We start from the raw sequence: 16528 nt of genomic DNA on the forward strand, positions 1-16528 counted from the left end.
AGAGGGAGGGGGCGGGGGGGGGGAGGGGAAGAAAGTAAAGTCACCAGGTCCAGGACTTGAACCTGAGTCAGTCATGTGGGATTCCAGTGGCTTAACCACCATGCCACCTGCTGGCTCTTAGACTTATTCTTAAAAACAGTTTACACTGCTGTCTCTTACACTCTTCATTTGCCTGTTACAAAAGGCTGAGAGTTCATATACATACCACTTCATTTAATTTTCATTCTGAATTTTCTGGCTTGCAGCTGTGTGCCAATTCTGTTAAAGCTATTGATCTAAGATAGTTTTGTCTGTGCACTGGATTTCAGAAGATTAAGAAAATATAAAAATGGGAACTCTTTGCAGAAGAACTAGGAACAACTAAAGAAAGAATCATTTTTGAGTAAATAGTATTTAAACTATCATCAGGCAGTATAAATCAATACATTCTCTTCTCAGTTTATGAAAGATTGTAGAGAGTAGAATTTTATAGATTCTGAAACATATTAAAGTCTCAGTAATATCTAATTGTCAGTGGTCTCTGAAACTCTTCCCCTTTTAGTTAGTATACAAAGTCTGAAAGCAAGTATTTTATGCAACTACTAATTTCTGGAACTGACTAGTTAGTGATTTTTAGAGAAATTTTTGCTATTGGGCACATGCGCTCCCCAGAGTCAGAAAGCAAGAAATCACTTCCCAGGGGCGATGGCCATGCTGCAATCCCTTCTCCTCCATTCTTCTCTCATGATTTTGAGTGCACATGCACACACACCTCGCATGAGTTTCAAGACTCTGTCGGCCATGTGGGAGTCCAACCATTACACCATCTGGTGACCCCATTATTTATTTATTTTTAAAAATTTGCTAGAGTGTCATGTGCACAGTGGAGAGAAACAGAATGAGGGAAGGAAAGTGAGAAAGTTCTCCCCAGGGGGGAATGGTCATACCACAGTCCCTTCTCCATTTCTCCTTTGGGGATTTTGGGCATGCATGTTTTTTAGGTCACCAGGTCCAGGACTCAAATAGTGCAGTCAACTACGTGGGATCCAGCTGCCTTAACCACCATGCCATCAGCTGGCCCAGAACTGATTTTTACAAAGCAAATAAACGTGATGGCTTTATACGTTCTCTAAATAAAGGATTTTTTGTTTGTTTTTAAAAGGCTTATCCTTTTATTTATTTTTGATGTACATATGTATATATAAGTATTCTCTCTTGTGAGATAAACACTATTTTATATTCCTCATGTAACAATATAGTCTGAAGATCATTCCATAATAGTATGTACAGATATTCTAACAACATGTGCCTCAATTTGTTTTTTGTTTGTTTGTGTGTGTGTGTGTGTGTGTGTGTGTTTTGTGATGAAGTGTGCGTGTACCAGCAAGAGTGGTGGGGGGAGGTGGAGAAAGAAGCACCCTCAACAGAGACTTTTCACGCCACCATCCTCTCTATTTCTCCTGCCTTCTAACTTTGCGGGATCCTGGGTGCCCTCATGTATATCCCTGGCATATCTTCAGGCCGACCTAGGGATTTAAACCCACCTTCATCCAAATGGCTTCCAGGCCTGCATGACGTTTACGTTACTACTGTGTGAGAGGGGCTCAACCTCCTTTCTTTATGTATCTGTTTTTTAATTCTCTCAGGATGTGTGTACTTGCCGAGAGGCAGAGAGAGAGGAAGAAAGTGCCCCCAGTAGGGACATGATCATGCTGCAGTCCCTTCTCTATTTTTTTATCCCGTTGGGATTTTGTGCATGTATGCACATACACCTGGTATGTTTCTTAAGCCGTAGGAGTCAAGATTCAAACTGCTGTGGGCTATGTGGAATCTGGCTCCCGGAACTACTATGCTACAGAGTTGGCCCTTAATTCTTTCTTAATAGCTGCATAATACTTCCTTGTAGAGTATCTTATTTTATTCATTTTATCTTTATCGATGGACATTTGCATTGATCTCAGCATTTTGCTATGATAACTGATGATATAATGAATAGACTTATATCTTTCCACATTTTGCCAGTAATATAATAATATTAAATGATACTTTTTTTTCTTTTTTCTTTTTCCTTTTTTATTTTTTTTTTAATATTTATCCCTTTCTTTTCTACTTCCAACTTTTTCATCCTGTCTCATCCTGTGGGATTCTACAGTGATATAAAGAAAAATATATAATGGTTATATGCGTATGTATAAATTTGTATTAATGGAGTATTTGTTTTTTAGCTCCTTAATGGCTAATGTAATTTTCCATTCTTGAATTAATATCTGATCATTGGAATCATATAAAAATTTTATACAGATATTCTATGCAAAGTTCTTACCAAATAAATTTATGTTAGAAATGGCCCTATGTTGGGGACCAGCAGGTGGCATGATGGTTAAGGCACTAGATTCCTACATGGCTGACCTAGATTCAAGTCCTGGACTGGTGGCTTGAAAATCTTGCCAGGAGCATGTGCACACCCAAAATCCCAACAGGAGCATAGAGGAAGATGGATTGTAGTGTGGCCATCCCACCAGGAGGTGACTTCCCACTTCTCTCTCTCTCCCCCTCTCTGTCTGTAGAGAGTGCACATGCCCTATGACAAAAACCTAAAAACCAAAAAGCCCTGTGTCACTGCTCCTACTCAGAATTTCAGGCTCTGTGTACATACTACAAAATACTGAAAAGAAAAGTGAAACACTCGAACAATTTTTGGCAATTTGTGGGACATCTGCTCACTTTTGTGTATCTTCTTCAAACACATACGCTTGGTCACATTTTAACAAACTAGGTGATATATCAATTCCCACTAGCAAGCAACAGAAAGAGTTTCAATAAAAGGATATTGGATAGCTTACAGAATTGCCGGTGGGTGAGTAAAGTCAGAGTCAAAGACCAAGATTGTTCAGTGAGCAAAATTGTGCCTCTTGGTTTGGTCAGTAAACCACCGCCCAGAAGTCCTAAATGTTGCAGTTCACACTATCTGCAGTGTAGACACTGGATATTGCTACCTTTGAACTTGACATTGCTACAGATGTCACTAGTAAGGGGGGGAAGATCACATAGATGGTGCATGGTAAGTCCTATGTACATGTTAAAGTAATAAGTAAAACTAATTTGTTTACTCACTTATAATGTGTGTATCTACTTAATCGGGTCTACTTAAATTGGAATGTGTTTTTTTACATTGTAAGCAAACAAACAAATAAAGATATTGCTGTTAAACCCCCCACATTTTGATCCCTACCATTTCCTTAGGATATTTTGCACATTACATGGGACATTAAGTGTGTGACAAGACGGTATGTTAATGTTAACTGTATATCAGTAAAGCTCAATTTCTATTTTTCTTACTCCAGAGAACATCATGTGAACCCCATGGGTTGTGCGTATTCACCTTTGGGGGCAGCTCTCTTCTACCGAATTGTTTCTAGTACTTGGGATTATATACATTATGAGAGTATGCATTATTAATTGTGAACTGTATTTTAGTTTTTAAAATGTATGCTGGAAAACTCTTACAGCCACCAAAAAAGAGCATTAAATTGATCATTTCCAAGTTTAAATATGTAAGTAATAACAGTTTATCAAAAGCCATCAAAAATTGCATGGATATTGGGGTTTTTATATCTCTTGTTAGAGAGGCATTTGTAGGGCATACCCTTTAACAAGTTCTTGCAACTGCCATTGGTCTGGCCTATCCACAAGAAAGCTTTCATTACTCATCCAGTGAAATTGTATTAGACATTATAGCAGGTAATTCTCATTCTCTTTCTCAGCTGGCATAACCTTGACAACAGATTGTCTTGAAGATAGCCTCCTTACATGCTACTGGGGATGCAGTGTTCAAAAATTATATGAAGCTCTGCAGAAGCATGTTTATTGCTTCAGAATAAGCACTCCCCAAGCATTAGAAGATGCTCTGTACAGCGAATATCTTCATCAAGAACAATATTTGTATCCTTTTATCTGATAAACTCATTATCACTTGAAGATTAGACTTTTCATGGGTAAAATAAAGCATCGCTATGCTGTTGATCATTTTTGGCATGTTTTTGTCCTTTTGATTATAGTGACAATTTACCTTTACGTTTTCAAAAAGTATTAAAAAAGACAGAAAAGAAGAAATATATTGCCAGTTGCCAGGAGACACTAAAATCGAAGACTTTGGTACAGTGCCTAGATCACGCTATCCATTGGTAGCACTGTTGACCTTAGCTGATGAGGATGACCGAGAAATATATGATATTGTAAGTAGCTGAAAAATTCTGAAAGCATTATCTTTATATGACTTGGACGGTGGTTCTTAATTATTTGGTAAGGTATGAAAAGTTTTATTTTGATTTCTAAGGATACACATTTGGTCTAGACACACTTTTTTTGAAAAATGAATATGTGGGTTGTACACCCATCCAAGTTTGTTTATTTCTTCCACGGGGGAAGGAAAAAAGAGATAGACAGACACAGTAGGCACCAGTACCCCTGTCAGGGTCTTGCCATACTGTAATCTCCCCTCCAGCTTTCCAGCCAGCTGGGACCCTGGATCCAAATCGACAACCTCCAAGAGGTCTCCAGTATTGTGTAACAGTGCACATTGCAGCTGGACCAACCTGTATGATTTTTATGTGTTTAACGACACCTTCAGGGTAGAACTTTTTTTTTTTTCCTACAGGTCATAAGAATATGACTTTATTTAGGCATAAAAAATATATTATGGTTGAGAAGTTAATCCCACTCTTTTGTGTCTATGTCATGTTTACTATATAGAAAAAGGATGTTATTCTTTTCTTAATTAACATTTATTTATCTATTTATCTATTTATTTGTTGTGATTTTTGGGCCACTGGGTTTGGGACTTGACTGGCGGTCAGCCATGTGAAAGCTCAGTGCCTCAACCACCATGTCACCTGCTGGCCCCCACCATGTATATTCTTAACACTTTTTAGCATGGAATAAGTAAGCCTTGCAAAGATCTGAGGTGCTCAAGTGTGAGGCAGTATTCACTCTTCTTTGCATGTTTTCGTGCATATTCTCAGAGCCCTTGCTGCACCTGCATCTTAAATGTCTAGTGTCTATATTTTCAGTAACTAGAATAATCTTCTTTCTCATTATATGGCAATTATTTCTCTAGTCTGGTGGTGATCTCTATTAGGAAGATTAAAGCTTCTTAGAGATCTAGGAGGACTTGAACCTTGACAGTCTTCTAAGTATGGTAAAGACTTATTCATGAAATAAACTTTTAGTGAAATTGAATTATGATTTAAAAAAAAAAAAGAGCCCTTATCCACAATATACTACTTTTCTGAAGTGATTGATATGGACAGGTTTATTAATAAAGATATGGTAATATTTTTTAATGATGCTTTGTACTATACCAAGTACATTCACTACAACTAACTTAACTTTTCCAACAATTTAGTGTGTTAAGGAAGATATCCTCCTTATACAAACTGAAGCAATCAGGGACACTCCGTCATTCAGTCATTAAGAACTGGAAGCAGGGCTTCACTTGAGCCTTCAGAGAGACCTGTCCCAGTACCTTTAAAAAAAAAAAAAAAAAAAAAGAAATGTCTCCCTGAAACAAGCATGAATTGAGATTTGGAAGGTGCAGATTCTTATTGGGGAATGTATACTCTGCTCATTTGCAGTTAAATCTCTCTAGTTTTTTTGTTTTGTTTTGTTTTTAAATCTGATCAAACTGAAGTTCTGTTGAGCTGAAGTTAGCTTGTTTCCTAATCATCAGGGGCGGGGATGGGGGAGAGTGACGTGAGAAGTGTACTGTTCAATGACATTATAAACAAGAGGATTTGCCCTCAGTCCCCTGATCCACATAGCCCAGCTGTGTCTTTGGGAAATTTAGTCCCACCTGGCTCCCAAGTGTGAACAGCCATTCACTCCTGTCCTCTGTAAGTGTCTTGCTGTCTGGGTCCTTTTGGATGTCTTTTATTCTCCTGGTCAAAAAAACTTTCCCTCTTTTTCCTGTGAATCCTTGCTTCTCCTTTATTTTTCATATTAGGGTTAATATGAACACTAGCACATACTTGTTAGTATATTTTATGTTAATGTTCTCTGTTCATAATTTTAAGAGCAAACAGAACATTTCTTATTTTTCTTATGTGGTTTTTCAGTATTTTATCTGGGGGGTCAGAGACTTGAAATAAAAAAATATTGAACTCTCATTCCTATCATTACAGTAAATAATTACATTTTAAATTTTTATTATTAAATTTACTTATTTCTTTTTATGAGACACACACACACACACACACACACACACACACACACACATACACACCATCAACAGATTTTAATGCTGTGACTCCCCCATCTCCAGCTTTTCCCAGCCAGCCCGCATCTTGGGCACATATACTTGGTGAGTACAGGTCAACCCAGGATCTGAACCCTGATCTTCCTCATAGCTTCCAGCATTGCACTATGGCTGTGCACTGTGGCTGAACCAAGAATTACATTTAGATAACAGAGTTAGTAGATAAAGGAAGGCAGGAATTATTACTGTAAGAGTTTGACTTAAGATCATTTTCATTTTAAATTAATCACTTTAGGGTTTTTTCCCTCTATTATTCAAATAACACACATTTGTGACAAGAAAAATAATAGAAAATTTAGATAAGCAAGATGGAAAGAGTATAGTCGCTTGTAGTCTATCATCCAAAGATAATGACTATGAATATTTGTATTTTTCCAGACCTTTGTATATATAATTTTTTTAAAAGGGTAAAATTATACATACTTTTGGACTGTTGGAAAAGTCACGATGTACTTTTCTGTGCAAAAATGCATCAGGATTTTTCTGATAATCCAATTTTTTTTGAGAGGTTTTTGCTGTAGGGCGTGTGCACTCACCAGAAAGATAGAGACAGAGACAGAGAGACAGAAAGGAAGAAATTGCCCCCGGGGGGATGGCCATGCTGCAATCCCTTCTCCTCCATTTTCCTCTCAGGATCTTGGGCATGCACACACACGCTCCCGGCATAAGTTTAAGCCACCGTGTCTAGGACTCCAACCGCGGTCGACTACATGGGAGTCCAGCGACATAGCCTTTATACCAACTGCTGGTCCCAATGATCCAATATTTTATATGCTGATTTCTTTCAGTAGTATATCTGGGGGCTCAACATTGGCATGACTGTGGTGCAGCTAGACCTGCATGGGAAAGTTCCTGGGTTTTTATCCTGGGACATCTCAGCACACCAGGTGTGTGTGTGTGTTCATGCACGCGTGCATGCACACGCATGCGTGCCAGGGATGTAGGCTGGCTGAGGTTGTAGGTAGATTGAAGACCTTAGAAGGGATGCCTTGGGGACCAGCAGGTGGCCTGGTAGTTAAGGTGCTGGACACTCCCACATGGCCAACCATGGTTCAAGTCCTGGACCTGTTGCTTTGCTTTCTCACTTTCTCTCTCTCTCTCTGGGTGTCTCTCTCTCTCTGGTCAAATTAAAAATGAATAAATAAATAAACTTAAAAAAAAAAAAAGAAGGCATGCCTTATCGTGGGACCAGCAGTTAGCATAATGGCTGTGTCACTGGACTCACGTAGTCGACCGTGGTTCAAGTCCCAGACCCGGTGACTTAAACTCATGCCTTGTGCGTGTGCGTGCATGCCCAAGATCCCAAGAGGAGTATGGAGGAGAAGGGATTGCGGCGTGGCCATCCTCCCTGGGGGGTGATTTCTCGCTTTCTGTCTTTCTGTCTGGTGAGCGTACACGCCCCATAACAAAAACCTCTCAAATAAAAAGAAGGGATGCCTTATCTCTGAATCCTTCTCTCATAGAAGAAATAAACAGATAAACTTTTTTAACTACAAGAAGGTACATATGCTTTTCAGAGATTAGAGGAAGAGAGGGAGATAAAGCACCCCCCAGCAGGGCAGGGTCATGCTACAATCCGTTCTCCATTTTTCTATCCTGTTGAGACTTTGGGAACATACATGTCTGGTGTGTTTTTTCAAGTCACAGAGCCAGAATTTGAACTGTGGTTGGCCATATGGGATCTGGCTGCCTTAACCACTAGGCTAAGGCACCAGCCTTTAAAAAGTAGTATATTTGAACAACTTTTGCATATCAAATATATTCAGTCATGCATTGCGTAATGATGGGGATAGGTTCTGAGAAATGCGTTGTTAGGCAATTTCATCACTATGCGAATGTCATAGAATATACCTACACAAACCTGGATGATACACACAGGCTCTGTGGTTTATATAGCCGATTGCTTGTAGGCTACAGACATGTACAGGATACTACTATATTGAATACTGTAGGCAACTGTAACACAGTCGTAAGTATTCGTGTATCTAAATATATTTTTAAAATAGAAAAGGTTTAGTAGAGTCAGCCCTGTAGTGTAGCAGTTAAACTCTGCACTGAGGAAGTTGGACCCCATATGACCAACCAGTGTTTAAGTTCTTGCCTTAGTGACTTGAAAAGCATGCTGGGACACCCAAGTCAGATGTGGTCATACCGTAATCCCTTTCCTTCATTTTTCCTGCCCACTGGGATTTGGGGCATGTACACACATGTGTCCAGTGCATTTTTCAAGCCACTGGAGCTGGGGTTCACACCAGCTGGTGAAGTAGGATCTAGCACTAGGCTATGGGGCCAGTGCAAGCACCCAGTGTTTAACCACTGTGCTACAGAGGCCTAACTTTTTTTTTTTTTTTTTTTTTTACTTTTTAAAAACTTTCCAACTTTTTTTGTTAAAAATTAAGACACAGACACATTAGTTAGGCCTACATAGAGTCAAAATCATTCACTTCACTGTCTTCCACCTCCACATTCTGTCCCACTCAAAGAGCCACGATGACAACAAAACAGCATGAGATTAAATTAAGCACAAGAGAAAATGATGCCATCAAGAGATACGATGAACATGAGATAGAGAAGGCTGCTGCTGGTGTAACACAGCTTACCGCTCTACAGCAAACCATTTTTCTTTCAAGTAGAATATACTCTAAAAGAACATAAAATAGGAATAAGCACATAAATTAGTGACGTAGTCCTTTACTATCATTATCAAGTAATTATATGTGCTCTACTTTTACATGACTGGATGCTCAGTAGGTTCGTATATACCAGCATCACCACATACATGTGATTAATGTGTTGCACCTTACAATAACTATGACAGCACTAGGTGATAAGAATTTCTCAGGTCCATTATAATTATTGTAAATGTGGTCTCTCATTGACTGACATGCCATTGTATGGTGCATAACTGTATATTTACAACTACACGTATACTTAAAACTAGCATGATAACTTTAAAGGCTGTTAATATTAAGTCAAATGGATTGTGACTATGAAGTGATAACATTACTACTTTCCAACAGTCCTGTCACTTTGATTTAGTATTAAAAGCCTCTGAGACCATTACTGAATTAATACATCCATATAAACCCGAAAGGCATATTGTGTTTTTACAACAATGTAGGGTTTTAAAAACACTTTATTTGTACAAAATTTCTAAAAGTTGCAAAAACAAAAAAGTAAAAAAAAAAAAAACTATATAGCCTTTACCTAGATAACCTAAGTGTTAAATGTTTCTACGATTTGCGTTATTTACCCACGTTTGTAAAAATAGTGATAGAAATCATAAAATAATATCATATATATCTTTAATAGACAATTTGAGACTAAGTTATATACATTATGATTCTTTATCTCTTAAGATTTCAATGTGTATTTTCCAATAGTAAGAATGTTCTTTTATAAAACTACCATATAGTTATCAACTTTATCAATTTGAAATTGATAAAATGTTTTTTTCAACCTGTTACCTATATTTCAGTTGTCAGTTGATCAGAACCTATTTCCCCCTCCAAAACAGGTTCTAGTCCAGAGTCAGATTTTGTATTTGTCATATATCTTTTTATCCTTTTTTGTCTGGAGAATTTCCACAGCCTTGCTTTGTCTTTAATGACATTAAAACTTTTTACCTCATTGTACATTATAAATGCGTTATATTGGGACCAGCAATTGGCATAATGGCTATGTCACTGGACTCCCATGTAGTCGACCCTGGTTCGAGTTCTGGACCCGGCAGCTTAAACTCACATCGAGCGTATGTGCATTCTTGCCCAAGATCCTGAGAGGAGAATGGAGGAGAAGGGATTGTGGCATGGCCATCCCCCCTGGGGGGTAATTTCTCACTTTCTGTCTCTCTGTCTCTCTCTGTCTGTCTGGTGAGTGCACATGCCCTATAGCAAAAACCTCTCAAAAATTTTTTTAAAAAATAAATGTGTTATATGCTTAAGCCTCTGGTCAAGTTTTCAGTCACTTACAACCACACACACACCTGATACAAGTTTCTGTGCTAGACAATTTACATTCCTATCACAGATTTTTTGTTGTTGTTACTTTTTAAATTTTTCAAACTATTCATGCTAATTACCCTGATTTAATCATTATACATCATATTCATATACTGAAAAATTACACTCTGCTTCACAAATATGTACAGTTATTATGTGTGAAATAAAAATAATCTTAATTTAAGTGACAAAATTTTGAAAGAATCAGTCACATATATACACACTTTTTGTAAAATAGAATATTCTCATTTTGTCTGTCTGGTGTTGCCTCATAATCAGATCAAAGTGAAACATTTGTGGCCAGTGAATCGCACAGGGTATGAATGTCCTTTTCAGGGCACCACTTCTAGAAGCATTCAGTGTTCTTGTCTCTGTTTTGTTCATGTTGATTTCACAGCCAAGGTGTTCCTCATGTATCCACTTCCAACTTTTCTTTCCCTTAATCTGTGGGGAGGAACCTTAAGAGCATGTGCACGTCCTACTTTTTATCAAAATATCCCCCAGGATTTAATCTCCACTGATGATTTATACCAGGTTTTATTTTCACCATGTTGGTTACAGCATGATTATTTTCTAACTCCAGCCCTACATCCATTCTTTCCTTGGAGTTCTTCAAAAAGCAAGAAACTCCCTTCCCTTCTCCCCCATTTGTCTCTTTTATTTTTAATGTTTGTTATTCTCTGGCCTCATGAATTCCCCAGCCTCTACTGGTTTATAATTTATTACTGAATTTAATTATTTTGGTTCTTGAACCGCCCCACCCCGGCTTCCTGCCAACACAGAGTTTGTAGTCAACCAGTGGTCATAAATTACTTGGATTCATTCTCTCAAAAGTTAGAAAACTCTGAAAAAAATGTGCTCAAGTGTTGTTCCCTTCCGTATTTCTCCCTCTCCATTTCTGCACACTCTAATCCTTCTAGATAACCATCTTCCTTGGCTTCCGGTTTGTGCTCCCTATATTTCTCATTTCCCCTTTCTTACATGAAGGATAGAACACTGTATATGCTATGCATACTCTTTTGTACTTTGCCCATTTTTTTCCTTGCCCGAGAGTGTATGTGGTTGCTGGAGAGAGAAAGGGAGAAAGCACCTTCCATAGAGGATGGTCATGCCTCAGTCCCTTTTCCTTTTCTCCTTTCAGGATCCTGGGTACACACCTACACCCACACATGCCTGGTGTGTGGCTCAGGTCCTCGGGTCTGGGAGTTAGACTGCGCAGTCAGTCCTGTGGGATTCAGCTGCCTTCACCCCCACTCCACTGCCTGGCTCTGTACTTTGCTTTTTTCTCTTCCTTATCTCCTGGAAATCATTCTAGATCAGTTCACAGAGATCTTCCTTACTTTTTTCTTATTTTCATTTTTTTAGGTTTTTGCCATAGGGTGTGTGGACCTGCCAGAGAGAAAGAGAGAGAGAGAGGGAAACTGAGATTTCACCATCCCCCCCAGGGGGTATGGCCACACCACAATTTCTTCTCCATTCTTCTCTTGAGATTTTGGGCGCACACACATCTGTCATGATTTTCGAGCTGCTGAGTCTAGGGCCAAACCTTTGTTGGCCATGTAAGAATCTAGCACCTTAACCACCGTGCCACCTGGTGGCTATTTTTTTTCTTTTTGTGAGAGAGCACTTGTGTTCACCAGAGAGAGACAGGGGGAGAGGAGAGAAAGAGAGAGAGAGAGTAAGAGAGAGAAAAGCACCTCTCCCCCATGGGGCATGGTCATGCTGCAATCCCTTCGTCATTTCTCCATTTTGATGGGATTTAGGGCATGCGTGTGCAGGTTCCCAGCATGTTTTCCAAGTTAGTGGGGCTAAGATTGAAACCACAGTCAGTCATGTGAGATCCAGCTCCTTTAAGTACTAGGCCCTGGTGCCAGTGCACCTTTATTTTTCTTCCTTCCTTTCTTTCTTTTAAACAGCTGCATAGCACTTCATGTGGTGTGCACAAACCATAATTATTCAGTCTCCTGTGCTTGGACTTCTAGGTAATTTCCAGTATTCTGTAATAACAAATAATCTTACACTGAATAACTTGTATGTATATTAAAATTGTTTGGGTATATGGTATATGAAGAGTATATGCATATTGTTTTGTTATATATTGTTAAATATCTCTCCATTGGGATCATACTTTTTTTCTTTATTTAACATTTTCACCAACAATATGTGACTGTTTCTGAACAGAGCATATTGACAAATTTATTTTTTCTCTTTTTGAAGAGGTTTTTGCTATACGGTGCATGCACTCACCAGACAGACAGAGAGAGACAGAGAGACAGAAAGCGAGAAATCACGCCCCGGGGGGATGGCCATGCTGCAATCCCTTCTCCTCCATTCTCCTCTGGGGATCTTGGGCACGCACACACACACACACATCCGGCGTGAGTCCAAGCCACTGGGTCTGGGACTTGAACCGCGGTCGACTACGTGGCAGTCCAGCGACATAGCCGTTACGCTGTTGGTCTCATACATATTGACAAATTTTTAAATTTTGGTCAATATCATGAGAAATGGTGTTTTCATTTTGATCGAACATCTTTTTTGTTTTTGAGAGAGATTTTTGCTATAGGGCTGTTTACTCACCAGAGAGACAGAGACAGAAAGCGTGAAATCACCCCCCTGAGGGGTTGGCCACTCCACAGTCCCTTCTCCTCTAGTCTCTTGTCCTTGTACTCACATCCTCCTGCCAGAGTTTTCTGAATAACTAGGATTATAAGCACATGCCACTGTGCCCAGCTTTTTGCCCCTTTTCTAAAGGATTTTGATAATTTTTTCCTCCGGCTTTTAGAGGTTCTTCATAGATTAGGGATATTAACCCTTAATCTGTGGTAGATGTACGGATATTTCACTTTAGTTTGTCTTTTGACTTTGCTTGTTTTTTAGTCATACAGCTTTTTAAATTTTTATGTAGTTATATATCAAACTTATCTGTCTCTTAGTTTTAAGTCAAAGTTATTATAGAATCTCTTCCCCTAGACTAAAACTATAAAGCAATTTAACTATTTTCTTTTAGTATTTGCACAGTGTTATTTTTACATTTAGATCTCTTATGCTTCTGGGCCAGTCCTGTAGTGCAGTGACTAAATACTGTGCATTGGGAAGCAAATTCTATATCCCAATTACAGTTTGAATCCTGGCCCTGGCAGCTTGAAAAAGATGCCAGGTGCATGTGTGTGTGTGCCAAAAATCCTGACAGGAAGGAGAAATGGAGGAAAAGAGATTGTGGTATGACCACATCACACTGGGGGGATGCTTTCTCAGTCTCTCGCTTTCTCCCTCTCCCCCTACTTCTGGTAAGTGCACAGACCCTCTGGCCAAGAAAGAAAAGAAGGAAGGAAAGTCTCTTACACCTTTGGAGTTTATACTTAGGTAAGGTGTGAGGAATGCATCTAATTTTATATTTTTCCGAATCCCTAGCCATTTGTCCCAATACAGTTTTTAAGGAGATTCTCTTTGTCCAGGCCTACTTCTGCACTGTTTATTTTGTGCCATCCCTCTATTCACGTGCCAGTACTACACTGTTTTCATTTCCACTTCTGAATGTTTTAATATCTGACTGGGCTAGTTCCTTTTATAACTCTCTCTTCAATATTTTCCCAGCTATTTTTATATGCTTATTTTTCCATATGAGAATCTCAAAGTCAGTGTGGGTAGTTCTGTAAAAAAGATCATTAGTATTTTTATTGAAATCATTACATTTGTAAGTTTTAGTATAATTAAAATGACTCTGGGAAACATATCAATAACTGATTCTTCTTCAATGACTCATTTATATAGATTAATGTTAAATTTTAAAATGTATCACTCCTGTATTTCATTTGAGAAGTGTTTTTTGTTTTTTGGATTTTTTTTTTTACGTATTTGTAAAATGTTATCAGGAGATTAAGTATTGACCAATGTTCCATTTTTATTTTAGATTTCCATGGTGTCAGTAATCCATATTCCTGATAAGATTTATAAGCTTTCCTGCAGAATATTATATAAATATTTACTCCTGGCTCAAGGTCAATTTCATGATCTTAAGGTAAATTATATTCTGTAATCTTCTCTCTGTCTCTTTTGTTTACAGTTTTAAGGAATGGCCATTATAAAAATAAATTTATTTTCCATTAGTTTTTTCTTAGCTAATGGGTTTTCTAGCTCATAAATTTTCAGCAGCTCTTATAACCCCCAGATTTAAAGAGTAATTATCATCTGTAATGATCTTTACACTTGTTTTTTTTTTTATTTTCAGCAACTTTTCATGTCTGCAAATAGTAATCCCACTTCCTCCAGTAATTCCTCTTCAGAAGAAAAAAACACAGACAGAAGTTTGTTGGAAAAAGCTGGACTCAGTGAAAGTGAAGTGGAGCTGTCGGAGGAGAATAGCAGGGACTGCGTCGTTTGCCAGAACGGGGCAGTGAACTGGGTGCTCTTGCCGTGTAGACACACGTGCCTATGTGATGGCTGCGTGAAGTATTTTCAGCAGTGCCCAATGTGCAGGCAGTTTGTTCAGGAATCTTTTGCACTTTGCAGTCAAAAAGAACAGACAAAGGCAAAATGAAAACTCTTGAAGAAGTGGTCACAACAGAAAAGTACACTTTCTATTGAAGATGCAGAATTTTGTGTTCTTAGAATTATTCGTAACATGAAATCTACAGTATTGACCGTCAATGAACGTTCTGTTTTAACTTCATGTTTGTATAATACATGGATGATGAAAATGAATTATTTCTTTCTACTCAGTATGGTGAATACTGGCATACCCTCTGTGTTTATACATAATCATCATTCAGCTCTTGAGAAGAATGTAAACATTTGGCCTTTTATCACTAGAAGATTTTATATAATGTCGATTAGAAAAACAATTCTGAAAAGCATTCCACCTAAAATTTGTGGAGGTAAAAGTCTCAAAATTGCTAAGTGTTTTCTTTGATGTAATTTGGAGTGTAAGTAGGAAAACAACCTTAATTCTTCTTAAAGTAATTTTATAGTCCCCAGTTTACAAAGACGTTAAAAAGGCTTCTTATTAATACTTTACATTCTTTCCTGAAATACCAGTTTTTATAAATATACTTCTGTTTGGTTTCTAATTTCCCTTATCATCATGGTTACATCAATGCAAATCTCAATTTTTAAATTTAATGCAAAATAACAAATCTTAAATGTTTTCAGTGTACCATAGATTAAAAATGACTCATCTGTAGAAAACAGATTTATAAAATTTTGATAAAATTTCTTAGATACTTAAATTTATTAAATCAATCATCAAATGTGATTAGATCAGCAGAATACGATCTACCAGGACAGATCTGTGAAACTTTTAATGCCTTAAGTTAGATTTCCTCCTGCGCAGTGCATCTCTCTAAAATGCGAGTGGGTTTAGAGCTAGGAAAAAAACATTGAAAGAAACAAATAACTATTTTTCTAGTATATTTTAATTCCAAATAAACCCAGTATTCTTCTGAATTGTGAATTACTTTGTACACCCCTTGTTTTATCCTTAGAAGTGTTGAGGAACTATACAGGCAACAAAAGGCCCATACTCTATTCTTTCCAAAATGAAGAAGAAAAAGTTAAAGTCCTCTCCTGTCTTCAGTGAAAATTACCTTCACCTCACCAAGAAAGTAGGTCCTGGCAAATACATCTTGACATTCAGGGTAATTTTTCAGGCTTTTTTTTGTACTGTTTGTATTAAGTATCACATTTTCAATCTGTATTCGTGCTTTTTTTTTTTTTTTTTTTGCCAGAGAGTACATGTACTTGCCAGAAAGAGAGAAAGAAAGCATCTCCCATTGGGGCAAACCCCTTCTCCTCCATTTCTCTATTCAGTTGGGATTTTAGGCATGCATGGGTGCATGCCTGGTGTGATTTTCAAGCCCCCAGGACCAGGATTTGAACCGAAGTTAGCTATGTGGCATCTGGACTTTCTTAACCACCAGGCTATGAGACTGCCTTCTTAATACCATTTCATTCAATTAGACATAGCATTAGTAAGAAGACATGATCTATTCTGTACTTTATAAACCAAATCACACTTTTATCTATATTTATTCAATCACTGTGTAATAAATACCTTCTAGTGGGCAACAGAGGATCAGGCAAGAATGCTAACCTCAAAGGATTCTATGTCTAAAGGAGCACTGAGGGCTAACGAGCAACACTTCCTTAGTGATTCTAAGGAAGAAACTGCTGGAAGTCCCTAGACTGCTCCAATGCTGCCACTGGAAGCAAAGCATCCATAGCGCCAGGCCCTGCT

The 16528-nt window shown here is 38.1% G+C and overlaps 1 protein-coding gene across 1 annotated transcript in view; it reads left to right on the forward strand.

The window, feature by feature from the left end:
- CGRRF1 (cell growth regulator with ring finger domain 1) overlaps window positions 1-15738 on the forward strand; it is a 33493-nt gene extending 17755 nt beyond the window's left edge. The window contains exons 3-6 of the mRNA XM_006160559.3: window positions 3744-3921; window positions 4067-4214; window positions 14207-14314; window positions 14525-15738. Coding sequence (XP_006160621.1) covers window positions 3744-3921; window positions 4067-4214; window positions 14207-14314; window positions 14525-14833 — 743 coding nt within the window. The 3' untranslated portion in view covers window positions 14834-15738. The remainder of the gene's footprint in view (window positions 1-3743; window positions 3922-4066; window positions 4215-14206; window positions 14315-14524) is intronic.
- The last annotated feature ends 790 nt before the right edge of the window (window positions 15739-16528 follow it).

Source organism: Tupaia chinensis, unplaced genomic scaffold, assembly GCF_000334495.1.
Source record: "Tupaia chinensis unplaced genomic scaffold, TupChi_1.0 Scaffold000688_1, whole genome shotgun sequence".
Classification (NCBI taxonomy): domain Eukaryota; kingdom Metazoa; phylum Chordata; class Mammalia; order Scandentia; family Tupaiidae; genus Tupaia; species Tupaia belangeri.